The following is a 24371-nucleotide window of genomic DNA, read 5'->3' on the forward strand; positions in this document are numbered from 1 at the left end:
AAGTAGACAACAAAAATGTCTACACATCTTTGTAAAATCAAAGTATGAATGAAAAGTAGAGACTCTTTCTTTAAGTTTCAGTGTTCAGTCGTAGGAGCAGCCAAAGGAACTTGGAAGCGTGATGTCTAATTTTAGTATCCTTTCCTTCATTCAGTAGCGCAGCATGTGAGGTTGCTAGGCTTGAGATACCTAGAAGGACCCCCAACCAGTCTTTCCGGTTACACCGCTCCAGCCCACTTGCTGGAGCATCAGGTTTAATGGCCTGACTGCAAAGTTCAGTCTATTTTCTGTCTGCAGTGCGTGAATTCCATCCCGCGCCCTCTCATTGGCGCAGCTGGAAAGTTGGGGGAGGAGAGGGTGGAGAACTTGTTTCCAAGCAGTTTTGGCCTCATACAATGAAAAGCTTTCTTCCCACTGGGAGAAACTCCCACCAGGAAAATCTGCAGCTATTCAGTCCTCTCTTCTTCAAAGTAGGCTTTACTGATTGTGAAGAATGGGCTAACTTTTTTCAGTAATAATTTGCTCTTCCATTGCACCTTCTAGTTGGGACCTTCAGAGCACTTTATTTGTATTAATGCAGTCTCCCCACCAAGTTGTGAGTTAGGACAGTATTTTTTCATCTTGCTGGTGGAAAATGTGCCACAGCAACAGAGTTTAGAGTCAGTCTTTTTGCACAGAGGTGCTGAAAGTTGGCTTCTTGCATCCGTGTTTGGGACACAAACCAAAAGGGTCTGATTTTCAAATATTCAGCAACTGTAAATCAAAGTGCCCTGACCATCAAGATCTAAATAGGATTTTGGAAGGGGGACATACAGGCTTGAAGGTTATAGCTTGTATTTCCTGTTTTCTCTGATCATTCAGTCATAATTTCTTCCTGAGAAAATGCTGCCTTTTTAGCAAGTTGGAGAGGGTACTTATCAAGGTAGAGTCCCAGTTGTTGGTGATCTGGTTCTTGGAAAGTTAAATATCACTACATTTGTAATAGATCCACCGCTGGGATCTTATCTCTTATCTCTTTCTTTTTTTGGTTAAAATTGTAAGTTTATTTTTAGTATTTGTTTTAAGTGTGCTTATGTGTATCTTCTTTTAAGGCCAGACCACTTGAATGGACACATCAAACAGGTGCATACCTCAGAGAGACCTCACAAGTGTCAGGTAGGAGCTGGAGGGGTTTAGACTGATGTATGGGTAATCTTTGGCATTGCATTTATGTGTGCAGACAATTATGAAGTATCAGTAAAAACACCATGTATGTGTGAATTGGGATAAATGTTTGTGAATAACAGTGTTCAACAGTGACAGCTGTTTTACATCCCTCCCGTCCCCCAGCCCCTTGTGTCATCTACAGCTTTGGTCCTCCTGCCTCCCTCCCCTTCTACCAGATGTTCTTCCCTGCTGCTCTATCCCAGTCTCACCCTGGATCTCTTACCCAGCCACCTTGTCCCTGGGCTTAGAGTCAATGTCACAGATGATTCCCTCTGCCCCCCCCCCCCCCCCTTTTTTTTTTTTATTGCAGTTGTTGCCAACAGGAGGCTCCAATGCTGACTTCATTTTTTTTTTTAGAATAATTTCAAATAAAAATGGTAAATTATAATAACTTGCCGAGATACTCTTTTTTTATCACATAGCCTTCAGAACATTGCACTGAGCAAAATTGGAAGCTTTTTTTTATTCCAGGGAGAATATAAATAACAGCATCACAGCATTGTAATACAATGTCATAATGTTGTATATAGTTTTTTACAGTTAATAAATAATTCATTAGGGTTTGAAAGATCAGATCAAGAAAGATATTTTGTGATTCATTTGTAGAGAGATTTAAAAGGTGCCTGGAAGTATTAATTAAAACCAAAGTTGGGAATCGGCTTCCACTATCACCCACTGCCTTCACATAGTTGTTGGGCAAACTTCTAAAATATTTGTTGGGCAAATTTCCAAAACATTTATTGGGCTAACAGTCTCCATGCTTGGTCTCTGAAGAAAGATTTATTTAATTATTTATTTAAAGAAAGTTGGAGCAAGATCATTTTCATTTTCTTTGAAGACAGTGAAGGTTAGAGGATTTCTTTTCTTCTAAAATTTTTAATCACATTTTCTGAACCTAGTCAATCCTACATGACTGCTGCCTCCTGATCTACGTTTTTTTTTCCCATCTCTTGACACACGTCTCCTATGTTTCCTCCAAATTGTGAGAGTTTTTAAACATTTTGCAACTTTAATAATCCAGTGAACAGTTTTTCAGACATATAGAGCCATCAAAAGGTTTCTGTTGACCTCCATATGATCTGTGGAAGCCCAACACCTTTGAAAATCAGGCCATAGAGCCTTCACATTGATTTAACTGCATATCCTATATAAAGCCTTAGGTTAGTTTAAGCTTCTTAAGATGATTTAGGGGTTACAGATTTATATAAATTGGAAAATTCCACTCATAAAAAGACTTCACAATTTGGGGGTAGCAAGGGGTCTGGGTGGATGAACTGAAGATGACTACAAATTTTTTCCATAAGCATGTATTTGTGTGCAAGTACAAAAATGAATGTTTAGGTCCCAACATAAACAGAAACTCATCAGTCTTTTGCCGGTTGATACCAGCTGTAAGTTGTAACTGATCAACTCCGTAAGTCTGAATCAGAGGATACATTAAGAGCTAGAAGGTAAAGAAATACGGAAGCTAAGATTGTACAGCCAAGCTCAACTCCGTCTCCTTGCACACATGTATTTTGTGATAGCAATTTCTAAGAACAGTCCTTCTCATTGTGTGTTGTTTAAAGTGTCATAATACTGTATGCACTGTTCATTTCAATTAAAAGGTATAGGCGATTGGTTACAAGCATCAGGACAGAGTTGAGGTGGTCATTCAGGCTTGGTTTGCTCTTGATTTTTGACTGCTTAACCTTGCAAAGTTAATTTTTCATGAATCTTAAGGTGTAGAAAATTTGTTAAGGAGCTGTTGTGTGTCTTTGCAAAAAATACTTCATAATATCCTGTCAGATTTAGAAAGACTTCTTAAATATGCACAGATCTGATATACACGGTACAAACCATAGAAGGCATGCTATCACACTGAAAATTTGTTTCAAATCTGAAAGCTGATGTATAAATCGATAAAGTTCTCCTTGTGATTATCTCATAACCAGTAACACTTCTGTTCCATGACGTGCATCTAAACACAGAATCTGGCCACTAAGAAGGAAAATAGCTTAATATTGGCATGTTGTTTCCCCATTTTCCATTCTCATTTTCCATTGATTTTGTTTGGCAAATTAGCTCCCCATGAGAGTAGCCTGAACAGCATTGAGCATCCTTTTTGAATCTGTTGAGTTCCTGTTGAAAATTCCTGTTATTGTCATGCTTTGTTTATGTTTACTGCAAAAGAGAAATACTCTGTCAGTTAACAGAAAAGCTTTCCAGAATCCTCTGTCATAATGGCATTCTTGGAAGTGGTGCTCTGTTACGATTTAAACAAAATCCACTGGCCATTTACATGAGCCCTCATGTAGCTTTGCAAACCAGTGGATATCTAATGTTTTGTTGATGTGGCATCATGGTACATTTTGGACTACCAAAACAAAAGCGTGAAGGTGTCAACCCAACTTCAGAATAAATAAAATGAAACTATGAGAAGCAGGACAACTGTAAGCTGAACATCAGTGCAACAGCTATAGTTTTCAGTGCTCAGCGTGTAATCCTGCACTCATCCCCCTAAAATAATGGTTGTGCTTCACAGATCTTTGAAAAACTATCCTAAGTTCCAGCACCTGTAGCACCTGATGCCAGACAAAGACCTGATTCCAGCTTTTTCGTTACTGCTAAAATAGACTCAGAATAGGGAAGGCCTCCACAGAGCCAAGGCAGCTGAGAAATCAGATCCAAGAAGTTGCTTTGGTGTCCAGACAAGACACCAAATGGCACTCTGGATCTTTTCCCCTGGATTGTTGTGTTGGTGATTTTTCTTTTTTTTTTTTCTTTTTTTTTTTTAATCTGACAGTTGAGTTCTGGATGTAGGAGAAGGGGTAAGTCAGTTTTCTGGCCATAATGGGATAGCTCAGTTTGCTGCCTCGTCACGGGAAGGGGTGAAGGTGGGTTGTTGGCTTTTGAGTGTGAATGGTATGAAATTTAGGCTGCAGTTTGGGAGAAAATGGTGATCTGAAAACCTGTGGACGTGAAAGAACAAGGGGAGAAAACAGAAGTTTGCTCCTTCTCAGAGACAAGAGACAGGTGGTTCTTCTGGCTATTTAAATAAAAAAGAGAAAAATGCAGGTTAAATTAAAGCACAACTTTTGACAAAGAAAAAGATCTAGTTATTTAAGTAAACCTAAAATTGGCATCCCAAGTCCAGTGCTTTTCCCATTGATTTCAATGCAAAATGAGTTTCTTCCTGTCCTAATTTCTCTTACTTCCTGCCTATTAGCAGGAAAATGGCAGCCACCATGGAATAAGCTCAGAGACATCCACATCCATAGAAAAGTTGAAACTTCAAGAGGTATTTCTTAAACAATGTTTTTTTTAAACTTTATATATATTCTTTTTGATCTATTTATATACCTGTGCAATGTTTGATAGGAAAGCACTGGAGAGTTTTCTTCTGTGATTAACAATTAATGATAAATACTTAGCACTCATTTAGCACTTTACATCTTTTGTAAAATAAAACTTTTTTTTTTCTCTATACCTTTTATAAATATTAACTATTTGAACATTAACTTTGGGGTTTTCTTTAAATCTAGTCCTGTCTCCCATTGTTATGATTCAGCTAAACTGATTCTTGCTTTCTCCACTGGACTTAATTTTTTTTTTTTAAGCTTCTTCGCAGATATACTTGCTATATAGCTTATCCAAAGGTGAACTTTGCACAACTCAGCAGCAAGAGTGAGAAATCAAACACAGAAATGATTATATTGCCTTTCCCTAAGCTTTCAACTTGATAAGTTCAATATGGGACAGATAATGGTTTTACTTCTGGCATCCCTGTATTTATGTGGTTTGTCTCTGGTCTGCTTCATCAACTAATGCACTCCCAATGCTTTTGTATGGACGCTTACTGTGGCTCAATATTTTTAGACTTATTGATGATGGATCTCTTGGCTGTCATCTTTGATTGTCTAGTTATATATCTTTAGTTGATATCCAACAGATTGATTAGTAACAGTGCTGGAATCCTGCCTTAAATGAGTGTTTACCTCTAAGATCATTTTAGTAAGTGAAAGCTGCACCTGTTTTGCTCAGCGCTGTGTACTGAGATTTCAAATTAAGATAAATCTTTCATGTTCAAGAATTTGCCTCTTAATCTTCACTACTTGTAATTTATGAGTCTTTGTCTGTTGAGCTTAGTTAAACTGTGTATATCGCAGAAATCTATATAATTTTACTGTTGTCTTTTTAAGTTCATTAAGTCCTGATCCTCTGAGGTGCTAAGTCTCATGCTTGCCTCAGCTCTATGGGAGTTTACCATACTTAAGCATCTCCTAGGATCGAACGAGTGTAAAGCCTGTTGAAATTGATAGGTACTTTTCAGCTGCCTTCAATGTTTTTTGGATTAAGCTCTTGATTAACTAAATTATATAAAATGATATGGGTTATCCTCTTCTGTATTAATAATTTCACTTATTTGAAGTTATAATTTTATAATTTTACTAGGATTGTTGCTTTAACAAGCCTATCTCTGCTGAAACAGTTGTTTAATTACACACTGATGTTGAAAAGACAGAATATATCCAGTTCCCAGGTCACTTAATAGTCTCATGTTATCTCTTATGGGGTTCTGGTTATACATCTTAAAACTGTGTTATTTTATATAAAGGTGGTATAAACAAAACACTGTACACTCCTGAATGTCACTGTTGCCCGCTTGGTCTAGTCATTCTAGTGTATGTTTGCTTTTGTTTTTCCTCTTGCACTTGTGAGCAGTGGTTTCAGACTATATCTTTAATAACCTGTACAGTGTATTGCTGGAGATTTATTTTCCTTCACGTGTTAGAGACAGAGCAAGCCTTTCAGAACTGGCAGGCTGTTGTAGTAGGCTATATACATGCATGCCTGCCAATTGCTGTGATTATAAAAATGGGAGGGAGCCTTCACTCATATGGATTATGTCTGGGAAGTGGGCAAGTAGAATCAATTTTATCTTATGCCAAATCAAGCTTGTTTCATGCTAGTAAGTGGAATATGATACCTTGATCAGGGGTAAGTTATAAACAGATTACAGTGTCATGCAGTTATTTTGATACCTGCTCAGTTCTGAGGCTTCACTTCTACAATTTGTCTGCACTGCTACTGTGGATACCAGGATGGCTCTTTTACTGTCTTTCGTCATATTCTCATACCAGCCAGTTCTCTGATGCTTTGTTTGTATGTCTTCATACTCCAAAGGGATTCTGTGTACTGAAATTAGATTGATCAGATCAAAGGGTAAAATTTAGGAAAATGACAGAGAGGACATTTTGGGTGGTCTAAAGTGATTGTAATGGCTCAGTGAAATGGCAGAATTTACTGTAAATGGAATGACGTGGTTTGTGCTATTTCTTTCATTAAATATTACTTTAACTTTTAGTATCTTCATCCTCAGAGAGCAGCTAAGGCCCTACAACTCTCTTGATTTAAGTTTTACTGTCTGTAGTATGTTAGAGCTGTTTTCTTGCTTTCTTAATTCTTTCGAGTAGTAACATCGCATCTTGTGCAGTATGTTGGTGATCTGAATTTTTTATTTGTGGGAAAATAGCTTGTGCATCATGTCATTTGTGTGTTTACACAGTAAAGAATACTAAATATATTCAACAATATCAGTGCTTTTAGCAGCGTTGGTGAGTCACACGGTTCTCATTATACCTGCAGACTTGTAATGCTTCCTTTGCCACTCGTGATCGACTGCGCTCACACCTAGCATGTCATGAAGACAAAGTTCCGTGCCAGGTGTGTGGGAAGTACTTGCGAGCCGCATATATGGCAGATCATTTGAAGAAACATAGTGAAGGACCAAGCAATTTCTGCACTATCTGTAACCGAGGTAATGAAGAAACTATTGTTTTATTTCACTGGGACGGGACAACACTTGAGGGAAGCTGTAAGGCTACGTGACTCTGTCTGCAACAGGAGGTTATACCATATATGTGTACCTATTTTTTGTTTTTCTTATTAAATGCTTAACCTTGAAACTGATGGAGCTATAGGTCTGGCCTTTTTACATGGCTGATAGTTCCTGAAGAAACTCAGTTTAAATCTGAAGCAAATTGTTTCTAGACAGTTTTAAGAATTTTATTTGCTAAATAGCCAGATCCCTATAAAGTAACCGTAGTATGTTGCCTTGCCGCTATTCACCATACAGCTTTTTTTCTATACCTGGTTAGACTTGAGTCCTTGCATTCAGTTTTGAAGAAGAATCTTTGAAATACACACCAACTTGAAAATTATACACTGTACATACAAAAAAATCTACATTATATTATCAGTCTCGCTTAACCTCCTGGTGCAGCAGTAGAGTCAAGCTGCTTCTCCCTCTTAACCCAAGAAATTGCTTTGTATTAACTCACATTTCTAAAACAAATTTTGTAAAGAGCACTAGAAATGTGCTTTACCTTTATTTGTACAAATACAGCCTCGAGTTGGAAGGGACCCATAAAGATCATCGAGTCCGACTCCCTGCTCCTCGCAGGACTACCTAAAACTAAACCATATGACTAAGAGGGAAGCTTTTCCATCTGTTTGTGGTACTCTTCAATTGGAGAGAGTTGTAAATTTAGGTTTTGTGGGATGTAAGGCAAGCTGGGAAAATAATTTTGACTTAATGGTGTCTTTTTTTTGAATGATTAATACACAACTTCAAAATATATTGTTGGCTCACACAGGCGTACATACCTAGTAAGTGTAGGAAGAGGTTGCTGCTCTTTTGGAATCTTGTTTTTTCTGATGAGTCATTTTTTTATGATGTGTGTTCCCTTTTCTAATTTAAGAGAGGTGAAATCTTTTGAGAGAATAAAGCTGTTCTGTATTTAATGTGAGGACTGTGCAGTGAGCTCTTGGATGACTAGGAGCTGATGAGTAATGAGAGACAATAAATTGCAAGGGAGGTATTTCCAGCAGTTGAACCGTCTGCTAGGTCCTGAAAGTGATGTTAACAGTTTGAGTGGAAAAGGCACCTGGGTTGAAAATATTCAGATTCTGAAGCTCCAGGTAGATGGTACGAAATGAAACTTAGGCCTTCAGCTGAAAAGGAGGCCATCTTCTGAAAAACTGCTTAAGCTTATCCCGATTCTTTTTGTGGTAACAATGTGGAAGACGCTGTCCAAGATCCAGGTGCTATCCTGCTTTCCTTCAGTTGAACATGGTGCCAAACAGAAACTCATATGGGTTGGGAGGAATTGTCTTGTTTCCAAGATTTGTAAGCTTGAGTTTCAACTTAACTACCACTGGATGTCACTGCAGCTCTTTCGAAATTCAGCCAGCATGACAAAGACAGATCTGGCATTCAAACAATGAAATGACTAAACAGTTTATTCACATTTTACAGGTTTAAATGTACAGTGGAAATTTAAATAAAATACACATTTCTCTCTAGAAGGATAGGGAACCTGTTGTACAGCAAACTTTAAGCAACTACTTTCTTATGGTTTGTGTATTTCATATGTGTTGCCAGAATTTAGTCTGCTGTGAATTTCAGTTTACATCAGCACTTAGAAAATATAATTAATCTGGTGAATTGTTAAATATCTACCCAGTGTTAAAATTCGTAGGAAAGGGAAGTTACAGACTGGATTTATCAAACAACTGTGTTATGAACTCATTGTTATATGCTGTGAATTTTGATTATAGATTTATGATCCATGACAGTAGAATTTTTAATCCAAAGTGTTCTAGAATCAAATTATAATGTTCATTGTTTTAAATAGATATCTTTTAAATTGTAGAGCCTGGCAAGATGAAGTATAGTGGAAAATTTCTGGATTAGAAACATCTATTCCATAGGCATTGGTGCAGTCAGAAGCTACGTGCCATCCCTCCGACTGTGGTTGTGCCGTGGCTATGGTGCTTGTGCAATGGGATTTTGTTTTATTCTTCCCTCAGCTAACGTGCTGGTGTATTTTTGCATTGGAACTTAGCTAGTGCTGGATATAGTAATTGTCAAACAAGAGTGCTCAAGCTGCTTGCAGAGAGAATTTTGGATGTTGGCCCACCAAAAAAAAAAAAGTGGATGAAAAGGTGACTCTTACACAGCTGAACATATCCTAGTGTTAAAGAAAGAGCTTAGAATCCCTCCATTTATCCCATCAGACTGAGGGCTTTTCTGTGGAACTTAATCAAGTGTCTCACATTCTTTTAAAGGTTTAACAGATTTAGGAGATGGGGAACTCAGTAGCTGACTGAAAGCAGTAGCCCCTGGTTTGCCATGTAACGCATGTACCCATTTGCTGATTTTCTTTATTTATTTATTTTACAAAATGGCAGTATAATGTCCAAAAATTACCATCTGTGGGTTGATGTTTTTTCCAGGTTATTTTCTTACTTAGGGTCTTTATGCTTAGAATAATTATGGAAGCAATTAAATCTTGTTAAATCAGGGAAGCTGTGCAATGTTTTTTTTCTGGGATTTTCTGTTTGTTTTTTTTTTTTAAGAATTCATCTAAAATGTGCTTATGAAAACTAATCCTCACTTTTTAAGACAAATTCTCTTTAATCAGTTTGAATAAAAAAGACCCGTTCCTGCTTTGTTGTTACATAATCTTCTATTACCATCCTTAGGAACTTTATTTGCTTGTGTGGGCTTTTTTAAAGAACTTGAGAGATTAATGTCTTTGGCAAGTCTAGAACTGGTACTTTGTAATAACATGTGCAACTCAGAAGATTCACTTTCTGTTTCAGACACATACACATTGTTTGTTTCACAGAAATCAGATTAGTGAAGGGTAAATATTCCAATCACAAGTTAGATGGAAATTTTTTTTTTTACAATAAGATGATTTCTTATATATTTCATGGTGGATACAGAGTTGATTAAAGCAAGATACATTCTCTAGATGTTCCAGCTAAATCCAAATTAGAATTTTTGAAAAAGGAGCATCCTGCAATTATTTCTATAGTCTGTCTCCTTATAGATGCTATCTAAGACATCAAGGGATAGATCCCATTTATATAAAGCAGATCATTTCCTCTCTATGCATGTTATTAATGTTGGTTCCTCTGGTATGAAGAAATAATCTGCTCTGCAAAGCTGAGATGTGTATGGGTAAAGCAAAAAATACATTCCTTCTTTGAAAAATACTGCCACTTCATCCTCTGCATTAGCCTGACTTTTACTTTTAAAAATCTCTTTAAAAACAAGGATTATTGTCTATGAATCCCCCATCTTCCTAGGACAGGCATTCATAATTAAGGTTTGGTGGGGAGAAAAAAAAAAAAGGCCAGTGCTAAGTGCTTCAGAAAAAAATTAGGATAAAAACAAACAAACAAAAAATCCCACTTTAAACAGTTTCCTATGAAGCAGTTGGCATTCTTACTGCTTTGATGGAAGTTGATGACTCACTTGTTCATCTGCCAAGTGCATAAAGGGGAGCTAACACACTTTGCAGGCAGTTTTCATTATATAAAACAATGTACTCTACAAATAGAATTGCAGAGTTCAGAAAAAATACTGTATAGCAGAGATTACAACTTCAGATTTTCCTGTGTCGATTGTAGTATAGAAAAACACTGAATATGTGTATGAAGTCCTTTTTTAATGGCTGGCAGTGAGATTTTAATGCATTGCTACATAAAGAGGCTCATCTCAGCATGCATGTGGTTATTAGACACATGTATGAAATAAGGGAAGTACCTTGTAGTTGGAAGTATCACCATTATATCTGTACGTTGTGTCCTTTTCTTTACCAGTCAAACATTGGTTCTTTCCAGGCCTACAGTCAATTTTTGGCATTTGGAAAAATATATTCTCTTGTGGCCCAGTGAGATATTCAGTACAGCATTTTGTGTCTGGGGGTAGGTCTTGCACTATTTCGGAGGATAATATCCTTACATTAATTCCCTGGATGACTTGGCCTAGGTGATTCTGCTCCATTGTATTTTGAGAGCCGTATGTTCTTGGTTTCTTCAGTTGTGATGTATCTACTTTTCTGTACTTTTATCTTCAACTCGGGGTCTACAGTAACTATCTCTTGTTCATTCTTGGCAACCCGCCCTTTTTCCCCTTCAGCAGGTTGCTGTGGAATTCTGTCTTGCTCTGCAGGTCCTGTATATATAATTCTTAATTGTGCCTGAATACCTTTGATCCTGGCTTTGAAGAAAAGTCAGGGTAGAGGGATATTCTGTTGGGTAGGCACAGGGAATTCTAGTGTAAAGCCACATTCATTATTAAATTCAGTGCCTGAAACTAACAGCTGCTGTCAGAAATCCACCCCAGAGAGGTGTGCCAGTATTGGGTTTGCATCCTTTCTAATATATTATGTATCATCAAATGTAAATGCAGTTATATCACTATAAAAATGGCCTTACAGTTGTGTATCTATTCATATTTAAAGTGAAGCATTGGTATGAAAGTTCTCTTGCAAGGGCTTGTGCTGTAAATGCTGTATTGGTTTAAAAAAAAAATCTAGGTCTTGGGTTTTCTCTATGCAGAAAGGGAACCTGGAACTGTGTCTGTGACGGTGAAACTTGTGTTATGTTCTCAGTTGTTAAAGGAAAATGTTTCTAACGTGAAAGTGCCATAATATTCTGTTCAAAATGTAGTAGAAAATCAAGATGGTTGTTGATAGGCTTACCTGTGTAGGAAGTCTTTAAAACTCTGTCCTCCTTGTGCCTTGTATACGGTCCAAATGTACTAGTACTAATTGCAAATCTTGTTAAAATCTGAATTTAAAAACATTCCAAAATATATGCGAGATAATTTATTGCATTAAAAGAAAAGGACATATTTGTGAGACTTCAAAAACAATTTAAAAAAAGCACATGCACAAGTGTAAAAAATTGTTTTGTTCAGAAATCAGTTGTTTGAAATACATGTTTTTAATTTCAGTGGTTTGGGCTTACAGATCAGAGCTAATAGAAATATTGAAATTTCCTTTTAATTTTTTTTTTGTTAACTGCAGACAAAATGAGAGGTTTAGTATGTTTTTTAAAACTCAGGATGAGCCGAATGAAGGAAATATTTTTCAAAAATTACTATAGAACAAAATTGTATACCTTAAAAACTCAGTAGTTTTAGCTTTTTGCCTTCTAGGATTCACTGTAAATGCTAGAAACCTAAGAGGAAAGCAGACTAAATACCAAAGAGGGGTGTTACTAGATGGTATTCCTTCAAATCTTAACAGCATAAAATAAACTAATTTGAACTATCTTCCAAGGTATTATCAGATGATGAAGGCGTTTTTAATTAAAATAAAACAGCACAAAAATGGTGAAGAGACAGGGTTGCCTTTTTGTATCATGTCTCTTCTGCCTTTTTTTCCAGAAAGTTTCATGTCATCTGCTAGGTTTGCTTACATAGGATTTCTTTCTCAAGGAGGCTGTTCTTTCATCATGACTTCCAAAAAGCAAATGAAGTCTAATGAAAGGTATGCATTGCATTCATTGCCTGATTATGTCTAGGAATCCTACTTGAGCATGTTGTAGGTAACCAGAAACCAAGCTAGTATAATGGCAGCTTTGTAATAGGGAGTAGGAGCAAGAGAAAGATTAAAAGAACAGGGAAGGCAGATGTGTGTCTTTGCTGGTGGCAGGATCTCATGTCCTTTTATCTTGTTTAGGTTTCTCCTCTGCCTCCTACTTAAAGGTCCATGTTAAAACCCACCACGGTGTTCCCCTTCCCCAGGTCTCCAGGCACCAGGAGTCCATCCCGAATGGGGGAGCAGCGTTCCACTGCGTCAGGACCTATGGCATCAAAGGCAAGAGACTCGCTGCTCTGCACCTTGCTGCTCTGTGCAGAACTTTGTGTTGTGGGATGTTGGGCTGGGCATGAGAAAAGGGAGGGAGAAAGGACAGGAAAAATACTGGAAAGAAGCTTAGGGAGATGCAGAGAAATTACATAGCGTCACATAGTATATAATATCTGTCCTTGGATAGCCAAATTAATAAGTCTGACCCATAAGGGTATGTGACTTTTTGGCATCCTCTCTGATTTTAGAGATTGAAAAAGCCAGTTAGTTCATCTTGAGCATCTTCCTAGGAGCAGTCAATACTTGAATTTTACCTGAGGGGTGCAGATCCTTGACAGTTCCTTAGTCCCACTATACTTGAATCTCGCATCAGTCAAACCATGTTTCTGATTTCTGATGAAGGAAGGGGGAGCTGCAGAATGCAGTTCATAAAGATTCTTGGGCAGTGAAAGCAGTATTCATCCTCAGGTTGATGAGGAGCCATGCAACTATCTGTAGTTAAACTTACACTTTTTAATGCTGCTGCTGGGGAGGAGAGGTAGAGGGTCATAATAGTACTGTTACTTTTTTTGTTTTTTAACCTGCATTTAACTTCCGGGGGGGGGGGGGGGGAGTGTTTGCGGGGGGGGGGGGGAAGATGTTATTGTAAGAATAGCTAAAGAGTATTTAACTTCTGAATATGTAAAGCTGTGTGTTAACCTATGTAGAATAGCTTGCTTTTTGCTTCTTGGTTTGAGCTGTCAGTATTCCTGGTGAAGCTGAAACATGAGAAAATTCTTGAAAACCATGGTTGTCCTGTGTTGTGCCCAGGAGAACACAGCAGGCTGGGTTAAACAAAGTCTGTGCCAGCGGAAAGCTACAATTGTGTAATTTTTTTCCTGTTGAAGTCCTGATAGTGTTACTACAGAAACCCTTTGGTTCTGGGTGGTGTGCTGACTTAACAAGAGATTTACTCCAGCTCAGTGGTGTATTGATTTCATGCATATCCTGTTTGGTTTGTAATGCCGAGTCCAGAGCAAATCTGTCTTTTGGGTTGTGCCAAGTGGTTCTTTGGTCTTTTAGAGTTAATAGTAGTTACAGCTTATTTGTATTCAGAGAATTGTTTAGGGAGTACGTCTGGGTTTCCCACGCTCATTCATATGTGCTGAGCAAAAAGTGTGGACAAACTTTCTTGGCATACTGCCAGAGGAGAATGAGGAACACTCCAAACATACCAATGGCTTTGCCAGGATCTGTGTCCAAATGACTTAAACTAGTGTCCCTAACCTCTCTCCTGTTTCACACTACAGTATTTAAAGATGGAACAATTTTGGATTATGAAGTTCACTTCTAACAGCGTTGCACTTAACTTGTAAAAAAGAGTTCCTCAAGACTAAATGGAATTGCACTTCTTAAATTGCAGTAGCTCACTGCTGTTTTGCTGAGTATTTCCAGGTTTCTTCACACTTTGCTGCAGCCTGTTATACTTTATTAGGTTTCTAGGCTCTTCCCCAAAGTATCAGCAATATTTCAGAAGTGTGGGAGTGACTTGTACAGTTAAAAACTCATCGTTAGGTCCATCCTTTTGTAGTGCCTGAGGTATAAACGTTGTGAGACATCTTTGGGATTCAGAAACGTATTATATAAACCAGAGACCCAGTATGGATGCATTCAGCATCATGACAAATCCAGAATAAAAACCTGGATGTTGCTTTGATAGCAGCCCGGTGGTTTGTAAAGAGGACCTATGATCAAGGGCTTTAGAATATGAGGGGTTGCGATATTAAGTGTGTATCATTCTGTCATGACAGGCATTAATGAAATCAGGTGGTAATCAATATCATCTATTTGGACGCATGTTAAATAATTTTTTGGGGAGATAAGATTCTGAAAACGTCTCTCTTTTCTTTTTCCCGTAGAAGGCCAGAAATGTTCACATTCGGACCCGATTGAGAGTTCTGATTCATACGGAGACCTCTCTGACACCAGTGACCTCAAGACTCCTGAGAAACAGAGCACCAATGGGTCCTTCTCGTGTGACATGGCAGTCAGCAAAAACAAAATGGAGACGGAAGGAGAGAAGAAGTACCCTTGCCCTGAATGTGGCAGCTTTTTCAGATCAAAGTCTTATCTGAACAAACACATACAGAAAGTTCACGTCAGGGCCCTTGGTGGCCCATTGGGGGACCTCGGTCCTGCTCTAGGATCCCCCTTTTCACCCCAACAGAACATGTCTCTCCTGGAATCATTTGGGTTTCAGATCGTCCAGTCAGCATTTGCATCATCCCTAGTGGATCCAGAGGTTGACCAGCAACCAATGGGGCCAGAAGGGAAATGAGATCAGTTTGATCTTAACAAAGCAAAGCAGCAGTCTGGCTATAATGATAAGATGCTGTGAATGAAAGAGGAAATAATGAAATCTGGTTCTATAGCCGAGAATTTTTTATTCATTTTAGCTTCCCTCTTTGTCTCATGCCCTACCCCACCTTTAAACCTTCACTGAGGAGAGGGAGGAAATGCTTCTTAGCTGATAAATTACAGAAGATGGTGACCTTGAATAGGAGACATGACCTAGAACACCAAATGGAGCTTTAGAGACTGCTGCTGGTGTTTCGTCGTGATCTTCTAGAATAAACAGAAGTTGCCAGCACTGATCTGAGAATTAGACAGTCCTAGTAACTGAGGCACCTGGGGAGCTACAGCTACAAGGAGCTATTCTTTTGTTCTCTCTCTATTCCCCACCTTCCCTAACCTACCCCAGAAAAACAGTAAGTTTTAAAAACAGACCCATTATTGACCCATTATTGAATATAACATTAAGTAAAATGCCCCATGGTACCTAGCAGGTTACAATGCAGTTGTCCTTTTAAAAACAGAAAAATTTAAAGAAGGTGAGAGAATTTGAACCCCTTCTGCCATTTGTGAGGCTGTGAGTGCTGCAGCAGGACTGAACTGCTGAGAAAAATCACCATTCAGAACAGGTTGGTTTTGTTACTTTTAACCATTAAACTTGCTGTCAGGTTTTTAATTCTCTATTATTATTATTTTAGGACCTGTTGTAGTGAATTGCTACTGAAAAGCCAGTGTAAGGCGATACACAGAGCACTCTTAAAGCAGCAGTCACATTAGGGTTAGTATTAATTTTTTTTTTAGATGTACCATAATTAATAACTTGGCTAGTTGATTGTTTTAAGTCTATGAAAGAAATAGTTTTATGAAAAAAAAAAAAAAAGAAAAAAAAAAAAGGAAGGAAAAATACCATTGCAGTCTGGTTGACTGGTGCTCATTTTTCATGTGGGGACCTAGGGTATAAACACGATCAGCTATCGGGTTAACACTATGTACCACTGACTTGTTTAGTGTGAATAAACCCAGGGGTTCACAGAGTGATTTTGGTTTAATTGGATTGGACTCTATTAAAGAAGTTAGTATGTTACTTTGCATCCCCTCGTTTTGTCTGGTTTTTGAGCAGTTCAGCCACCTGTCCAAAAGGTGTGCAAATGAGAACCAGTAAGAAAGACATTAATCCCTCTCTGCACTGTACTGTATTCTCAGTGACCTGGGCTTTTTGGCTACAGTCATGCTCTCCTGATCTGCCTCTAGTCAGGTTTGCAAAAGCCAGTCTTACTCCTTTCTTTTCCAAAGAAGAAGGTTTCTACTATAAGAGATGGGAATTGCAAACAGCGTATCTCTGAAAAAGAATTGATTACAAAATGCAAAGAAGCTGGGCTCTAGATTGTTGGAGGTTCTGTTTAATCTGAAAATACCACTTGTGCAGATATAATGTCCTTTCTTGGCCCTCCCTCTCCTTCCATGTAACTTGTCAAGGTCTTTATGTACCAAATCCAGGTATAAATGTTGTTTAATTAACACAGGGTTAGGAGTTAGGAATACTCTGAGTTATAATTATGGTTCTGCTGTTGATGCTCAAGGTCACATAGGACAGCTCACTGAATTTATTCCTCAATTTCCCATCTGTGACAAGTTTACTCACAATTGTGGTGAGGGTTAATGAGCAAAGGTTTAAGCAGTAATTTGGTAAACTGAGTTGCTATGTGTACCGAATGTTTCTAGAAAGGCCATTCTGAAGAGCCCAAGTCCCTCACCAAACTTGCATTCTATGAAACAGTAACTGTCTCCATCATTAATACAATGCTGGAGCAGGATAGACCACCTCAGACCAGGACCGACATCCTCTGCAGGAGATATGTCTGTATTAGATGTGAACATAGCCACAAACTGCTGTTGTGCCACAACTTGCGTTGCCCAGGTGCTCCTAATCCAAACCCTGCAGCTAATGCATAACTGAAATAAGACACATTCCTGGTTTGTTTTTATGTTAGAAGCATAGAGCCTTTTGTAAGTATATGGATTTTGGAATGACGTTCTAAATTCTACAGACTCAGAAGCCCCAGCTTCTCTCTTGTAAGAAGCTACTTTTTTGTACTTGCTCTCAAGTATTATAAACCAAGGATGAATAATCAATGGCTTTCTCTTTATAGCACCAGCACTTTCTAAATTGAGAGCATGTTGCAGTAGACTTGATGTTTTGCTATTAATCTGTGTTGGGAGACTGAAGGACACGTTCTTCTCCATTCATCTTCCCCTAGAATCCCTGGAATAGGTATGAGTCTCATTTAAAAGGGGAAAAAAAAAAAAAACCAAACCAACCCAACCCACCTTCAAACTAAAGCTTCATGGAATTGCTATTGCTGTACTGGTAAGCTTAGTTGACAAGTAGAAACAAGACATTTCGGAAAGGTAACAAAACATTTTAAAAAAATACCTTACAAATCTAGACCATGATGAGACAACCTTGTAAGCTGCCAAGCAAGTCAAGATAGAGCAGGCTTTCAGTCAGCATAACAACTCATTGGGATTAGCAAATGCAACTGCAGTCACTGATTTACTAATAGCTTGTATTTAAGCCACCAGGAAAATTTCTGTTGAATTGAGGCTGTAGTCTGAAAGATGTAAGAAGTTTGTGTCCCTGATGTTCCTATATGCATTCAAAGAGGGTGCACTAGTCATAAAATTCAACTCCAAAAGCCAAGTCCAGAATATAGGATATTTTCATCCTACATTTTAACTCCACTGACTTTAGTGTTACTAGTGGGTTGAATTTTGGCCATGTGTATCAGAATTTTGAACGCTACAGAATTTGACCTGATGAAACAAATGAAAAGCCTTGAACTAAAAAGGAAGCCTTCTAAAACACTAACTGTGCATTTTGCTTGTCAAAGAAAATGCTTACTAAGTTGTCATGAATACATTGAATGAAAGCTACTTACTTCTCAGTCTAGTGGACAGGGAAACAATTAGGCAGGAAGTTAACAATCCTGAAATGACAGTTCTAGATCATCCTAGTGTAAATGAGAGAGATTTGCACCAACACAAGGGTCTGGTGCAGACTAGTGCCAGCAGTAGGTTGGGCAGATCTTTAGCAGTGCAGTGTTTTCAGAGCTTTTTGCTTCTTTGGGGGCATACTCCATTCTGGATAGTAATTTAATCTACGTGCAAATTCTTTATATTCTGTACTTTGGGAAACGTCTGCTTCTCGTAGAACAGAAGACAGATCCAAACAGAAAACTCGGCCTCATAAGTTCAGAGTTCAAAGGGAAATACTTAACATGCCCTGAGCTGCAACCTCACTTAACTTGTTTCTATAACATTTTTAATTGGCATACCAGTGTATAGATGATAGTTCTCATTTTGGGCCAGCCCTCCTTTCCTTGTCATCTTCTTTGGTGGGACTGCAATCCAATGTTTGAGTCAGCGCACTTCTCTGCCAAGAAGTGAACTTCAGTTCGTACAAATTTTGATAATCAGAGTTGTAGTATTTCTTTGTATTGTAGGGAGTCCTTAAACCCCTCAACTGAGGCTCAGACCCTTGTGTATTCGGTATGATGAAAACATCTTCAACCATTTATAATCTAAATATTAAAGATAGACAAGAAAGGAATAGATGCTTATAGGTGAATGAGTGAAATAAAGATGAAGGACTAAAAACTGCTTGCATGCATGCTTAAGTGTTGTGTTGAATGTAGGGGCACAGACTTACCATCAGGCTTCTTTTGTTGCCTGAAGTAATTTATCTTTATGTACTGTTAATCCACAACAAATGCAAGGTAAAGCAATTTAATGTGAATTTATTCCATACTGAGTTAAATTGTGACATTACCTTGCATTTGTCATGTGCTGGATGTGTGCAAACAGACTTACTAGCGTGGCTCACCTGATGCATGGTAATGTGGTGTGTGTGAGCTCTCAATCTTAAGTGATTTGCCCATGATGACATGGGAAATTGATAGCAGAACCAGAAATTGAACACAGATTTTCCTTCTCTCAATCCAGTGCCTTAACTATAGTAGGGCAAAGTATTATATGTTGGGGGGATGATTGTTTTGTTTGTTTTTTAAAGCCTAGAACTATAAGATGGTGTGGACTAGGTCTTCCTACCGATCTTTTGAATAATTGCAAATGCCCAGTCACAATTTTAGACCTGTTTGAGTGCCAGTGACTTAGGGAATATTTGTTATTTCCCACGTATTCCCTGAAATTATTGTTCCTCCCTCAACTGCTGTCAGCAGTAAGGAATGACTTGAATAGAAGAGCTGTGTAACTGAATGTCTATCTAACTCGACTAATTGAATTGATAGTATGAAAGCTAACCTAGATTTTGTAGGCTCTGTTGTAACTTTAGTGTCTTGTTTTTTCACTAAATCTTTGTTCCTAGAAATCAATATCTGAACTTGTCTTGAGTCTGGAGTGGGATACCACTTTCAGCTTTAATTTTTTTTAAGGTGCTTGCTTGAGGAAGTAGATGCCAAAGTAAACTTCAAAGGAACTCCAGACTTCAGTGTTGGAAAAATGAATGGAGAGCAAGAGCTCTCTTTGGGTTTCATGAGAGATAAATGGACAAAATAAAAAACAGCTACCAAAATTTTAAGTAATGAAACAGGAAAAGCTTTTCTTTATCACCCACAAAAATAATCAGATATTTTCAATTGTTCAGCGTGGCAGAAACTCTGAGAGCAAGTGCCAAACAAAACCATGGAATGTGTTGGCTTTTTCAGCATTATGAATATACCTTAACAGCATTATGAATATTTTAATGTAAATTAAGCCAGCTTTGGTACCGTTCACCTTTTGCCTGGGCACAGTACCTGAGTTTTAATTGAATAGAACATAAGCTCACAGTGAATCTCTGAGTTTATGCTCTCAGTTCCACCCCGAGAGACAAAACAATTGAGCAAAGCGGGGAAAAAAAAACAATAGGAAAACCTAAAAGGGAAAACAGATTCTGGAAGATTCCCATGTCTCCTGAGAGAGTCCTGTTTTTTATCCTGAACATCCTTTTCAAAACAAGATCCTTCAGCTGTTGTGAACGAGCCTTTGGGAACAGATTTGGCTTTCAGCCCAATCTGCTGCTCCGTGTCCCTGTACGAAGGCTGCGTGTTCGGGAGCACCGAGCCTGGGACCCGCAGGGAGGCAGTGCTCCTGGGCTGCAGCCTCAGGCCACATTTACTGTTGCAGTCAGCAGCAGCCACGTTGGCATAATGTTTTCCTGCCTGCTCCCTTGACACCTTCACCCTCCACACGTTCCTATGCCAGTGTGGTACCTACTCAGATGTGTACAGCTCTGCAAATAACTGTGCTAGCTATAAAACAAACCAGAGAACTATTTGGGTAAAAAGAAAAAAAAAAACTTAAAAATAGTTATGTGACATAACTGCAAAGTGGTGCAGAACAGGAGCAGGAACCCTGTTGGGGTTGTGGTGATGGCTGGAATGGTTAAAGCATGTTAGTGAAAAACCACAGTTGTTTGCTCTGTGGTAGCAGATAATGACTGGCTGTTTGTAAAGAATTAACACCTTCTGTCATCTCTAGCCTCTTCCAGTGTTTTGTTGCCATCTATAAAATGAGATGATAACCCTTGGGTAAGAATGTTTCAAGATTTGATTGATGTGCCAAATTGTGCTGCACAATTGTGCTGCTGAATTCTGCTACAGACGTTTGGCCTCATTGACTTCAGGCGCAATCCAAAGTGAAACATTTGGCTACATTCTTCCTGAAAGGTGAAATATTTAAATTAAGTTGTAAAGACTGCCTGGCACTATTGATCTGCTCTCAGGGTTGATGTGAATGAAGCTTTTCCTGGGTGGCCTTTCTACTTGTACTGCAGCTTTGGAGACCTGGAAGTGCTCTGAGCTGAGATGTGCTGAAGGAAGGAGGTAACTGGTGTCTCACTGATGTTCCAGTGACTCCCTCCCAGCTCCTGGGTTCCATGTGGACCATGGGGTCACTTCATACAGCCACTGGCAGCCATAAATGCTCTTGAGCTTCCTGCAGTCACAGAGTGAGCTTGGGTAAGTGCTTTTATAATAAATCAGTCTCATGCTTGCTAATAGCTTTTTGGCTGCTGCGTCTACAAACTGGTGCCTTCTCCAGGCAATTTTTACATGCCCTCTGCAAAGTTGTCAGACTGACTGCTGGCTCTTAAACAATCAACCAAGCCTTGCTCTTGGGCTCAGAATTTCTCTTCAGTACTGTTGTAATCTGAAAGTTTACTGCAATTAGTGCAAATACACAGTGTAAGAGAGAAAATAAAAGGCTTTTCTCAGATGTCCTGTAGAGTGAACAACTGAAACATGAGTGTGGGATGAGCCAGGAAAACTGGCATTTTTCCCTGGCTGCACGCTGTATGGAAGAGACAGTGCCTTGGAAGGGAAGGAGCAGAAAAGTTTGCCATTGGCTCTGATGAATCCCAATCCTGCTTCTACTGAAGTTGTTGGGAATCCTCCCATTGCCTTCAGTGTGAGCAAGAAAGGATCTTAGGTGAGGATGGATGACTCTTTTCCTACTTGAATGAATTCTCTTGCCTATTTATGGGCCTGCTTCTATTGAAACCGAGCCTGTTTTAGCCTTTTTGGGTTCTTAGGGACCTGTTTGTATAAAGCAACTTACCTACCTATCTTTTTTTTTTTCTATTGTGTGTATTTTTTGTATGTTCTGTTGGAAGGTGAAGCCTCTGTAGAAGGGGATACAAAAAATGATTTTTAAATAGTAATAAACCAAAAGAGAATTAAACTCTGCAGGCTGCATGCATTCATTTCCTGGAGACGGAGAGTAGAGACCATGAGTGTACAGAGAGACAGCCTGTGTTTCTTGTATCTCAAAATCTTCCTCTTTTCAGAGACAGTTCCTGCCTTTGCCTATCTCCACAGCTCTATATGAAAACCCATAGTGTCGTGGGCAGGTTGCAACATTGTGCATCAGAATGGCCATTTTTTGACTAGAAAATCCTTCCTCTGGTGCTGTGCGATGAGATTTCTGACATTCTTTTAGCATAAGTGGATGGAGTAACAAGTATCTATGTGAAATTTGGTATTGTCCTCATTGAGTACCTGGAAGGCAGTGAAAATAAAAATGAGACAGGATATATAAATGTATTTTTGCAATGCTTCTGGCCTGCCTACCTCAGGTGCTAGGTCATTAGTCAAATGCACTGTCTTCTAACTCAACACCATTATATTCTAAAGAATAAGTGAAGTATGAGGTGAAACTTCACTAAGCCTTTGTTCCTTCCTGGTCTTTTTGCCTCCTTGTGGTGTTACCAGTTTGAGCCTTAACTTTCTAAAAGAATAGCAAACTCAAGACCAAAATAACAACAGAGGTTTGTCCTATTCTGTAAACATACTTAAAGAACAGACTCTTTGCTTCTGTAAACAGATGTAAAAAAGTCCATGTGCATATATGAGAGTAATGAAAAAGGCTATCTGCATGCCTATGGCATGTGTGCAACCCAAAGAGAGAATAAAGAGGTTTGCTTTTCTACACAGGAAAGAAAGGGCAACTTCCCAAAATAAACAACTCCTCCCACAGCCTTCAGGCAAACACCTGTGGAGAGAGGTCTTTCACTGTACCCATGTGCCAATGGTTTTATCTGCTTTCAGGTCAGCTAAGAAAATAAAATCCGGAGGTGAGAGCTCTGCATTGTAAATGTCTGTGAATCCTGCACTTTTATGAGGAAACACTAGTAGCTCTACTGAAAGGTTTGGTCTGTGCTTCTCTGCTCACATGTTGAATTACAAAGAGACCCATTACAAAATGGGCCTCTGCTCATGTGTTGATGACTCCAATCCTAGTCCCAAAACCCTAGATAGATAAGAAAATATATGTTTGGGTTTTTTTTTAACGTGTACAAGTTTATAACCTTATTGCCTTTCTGTTGGCATGGGATATGGGTTGCTTGCTTATAATGAGTGGTGGTGCTATTTAGACATCGTGTATTTTCTGCAGGAACTGGAAGTTTTGCATATTTAAGTGCAACTCTATAACCTCATGCTTTCCGCAATGGAATCTAACTCTTACTTTGATAATATTCCGTGATTATTGAAGTTTGAACAGAAGAGTTTTGAGCTATCACTTCTGTTTGACTGTGAAATCAGGTTCCATGGTGAGTGAAAGATGGGTAGAAGGATATTTAATAGTCCTGTCCAATTCACTGGAAGTTAATTTGAACAGATATCAGAAAAGAAATCTTTACTCCCCTTGACTCAAATCTCCTGATGTTTTGGTGCTGCCCTTTTCATGCTTCTCAGGTGCAGATAAACCATTCTTTTTAGATCGACATTTTCTAACAAGAATTAATGTTGGTTTATCTGACTGCTTAGCTTTGCCTAGTTACTGCTGTGCTTAACAGTGAATTAAGGAACAAGAAAGCTACAAAGGTACTTTTATACCTTAAAAAAACAAACAAACAACACAACACATTCTATTTTTCTTCCTGCATTAATGCTTATTTGTGCTTTTCGTCTAAGTCAGCACTACACATGTAGAACTTAAGAACATCTTAAGACCTTCCATGCATATCCCTCTTCATGATTCCTTCCCCTTGAATACCACTTCATAAGGTATATATTGCATGCCTGAAGCTTTCAAAGCACTTTGCAGACATTTAGTCCTTTCTGCCTCTGTGACATAAGTAGTATTAACATGGGAAACTGAGGCAGAAGCTTGCCTAAGATCAAACAACAAATCAGTAAAAGAATTTAGAGTAAGGCTCCTGTTCTTGACTCAGACTGATGTGTTCTCTGAGTAGATCACAGTATCTTTCAAAATAACTTCCCTTCTTCCACCCTTAAAAATGCATGCTCTGTTTTTTGTCAATAGCAGCCTGTGCCTGTAGAAAAAAAACAAAACAACAAAAAAAACCCCAGTGCAAGTGGGGGCTGAAACATCTTTAGACAGCTGTACCTTATTCCTAACAATATTGCTACAGTTTCATGGTATCTTGCTAGGAGACACACCCTGGATAGCAGGTAAAAGCAGTGTCTGTGATCCAGATACTGATTCCAGAATGCTTCAGCAGGGGAAAGAGCTAAGGGCCATGGCCCAAGCCGAGTCCTTTCCAACAGCCACAATGGACCAATGTGAGCAGTGGGCAGTTGGGTCCATCAAAACCACTGAGGGAATTGTGGAAAGGCACTGGGCAGTTTGTGACAAAAAGGATAAAGAAGTGTTGCTGTT

At 38.7% G+C, this 24371-nt stretch overlaps 1 protein-coding gene across 1 annotated transcript in view; it reads left to right on the forward strand.

Moving 5' to 3' along the window:
- The window catches only part of PATZ1 (POZ (BTB) and AT hook containing zinc finger 1), a gene marked incomplete at its 5' end in the record, with an annotated part of 18304 nt that extends 2114 nt beyond the window's left edge, over positions 1 to 16190 (forward strand). The window contains 5 exons of the mRNA XM_009330860.1: positions 1092 to 1155; positions 4418 to 4486; positions 6835 to 7006; positions 12732 to 12869; positions 14762 to 16190. Of these exons, the coding sequence (XP_009329135.1) occupies positions 1092 to 1155; positions 4418 to 4486; positions 6835 to 7006; positions 12732 to 12869; positions 14762 to 15177 (859 nt within the window). The remainder of the gene's footprint in view (positions 1 to 1091; positions 1156 to 4417; positions 4487 to 6834; positions 7007 to 12731; positions 12870 to 14761) is intronic.
- Positions 16191 to 24371: the final 8181 nt, after the last annotated feature.

The sequence above is a fragment of the Pygoscelis adeliae genome, unplaced genomic scaffold, assembly GCF_000699105.1.
Source record: "Pygoscelis adeliae isolate BGI_AS28 unplaced genomic scaffold, ASM69910v1 Scaffold358, whole genome shotgun sequence".
NCBI classification, from domain to species: Eukaryota; Metazoa; Chordata; class Aves; order Sphenisciformes; family Spheniscidae; genus Pygoscelis; species Pygoscelis adeliae.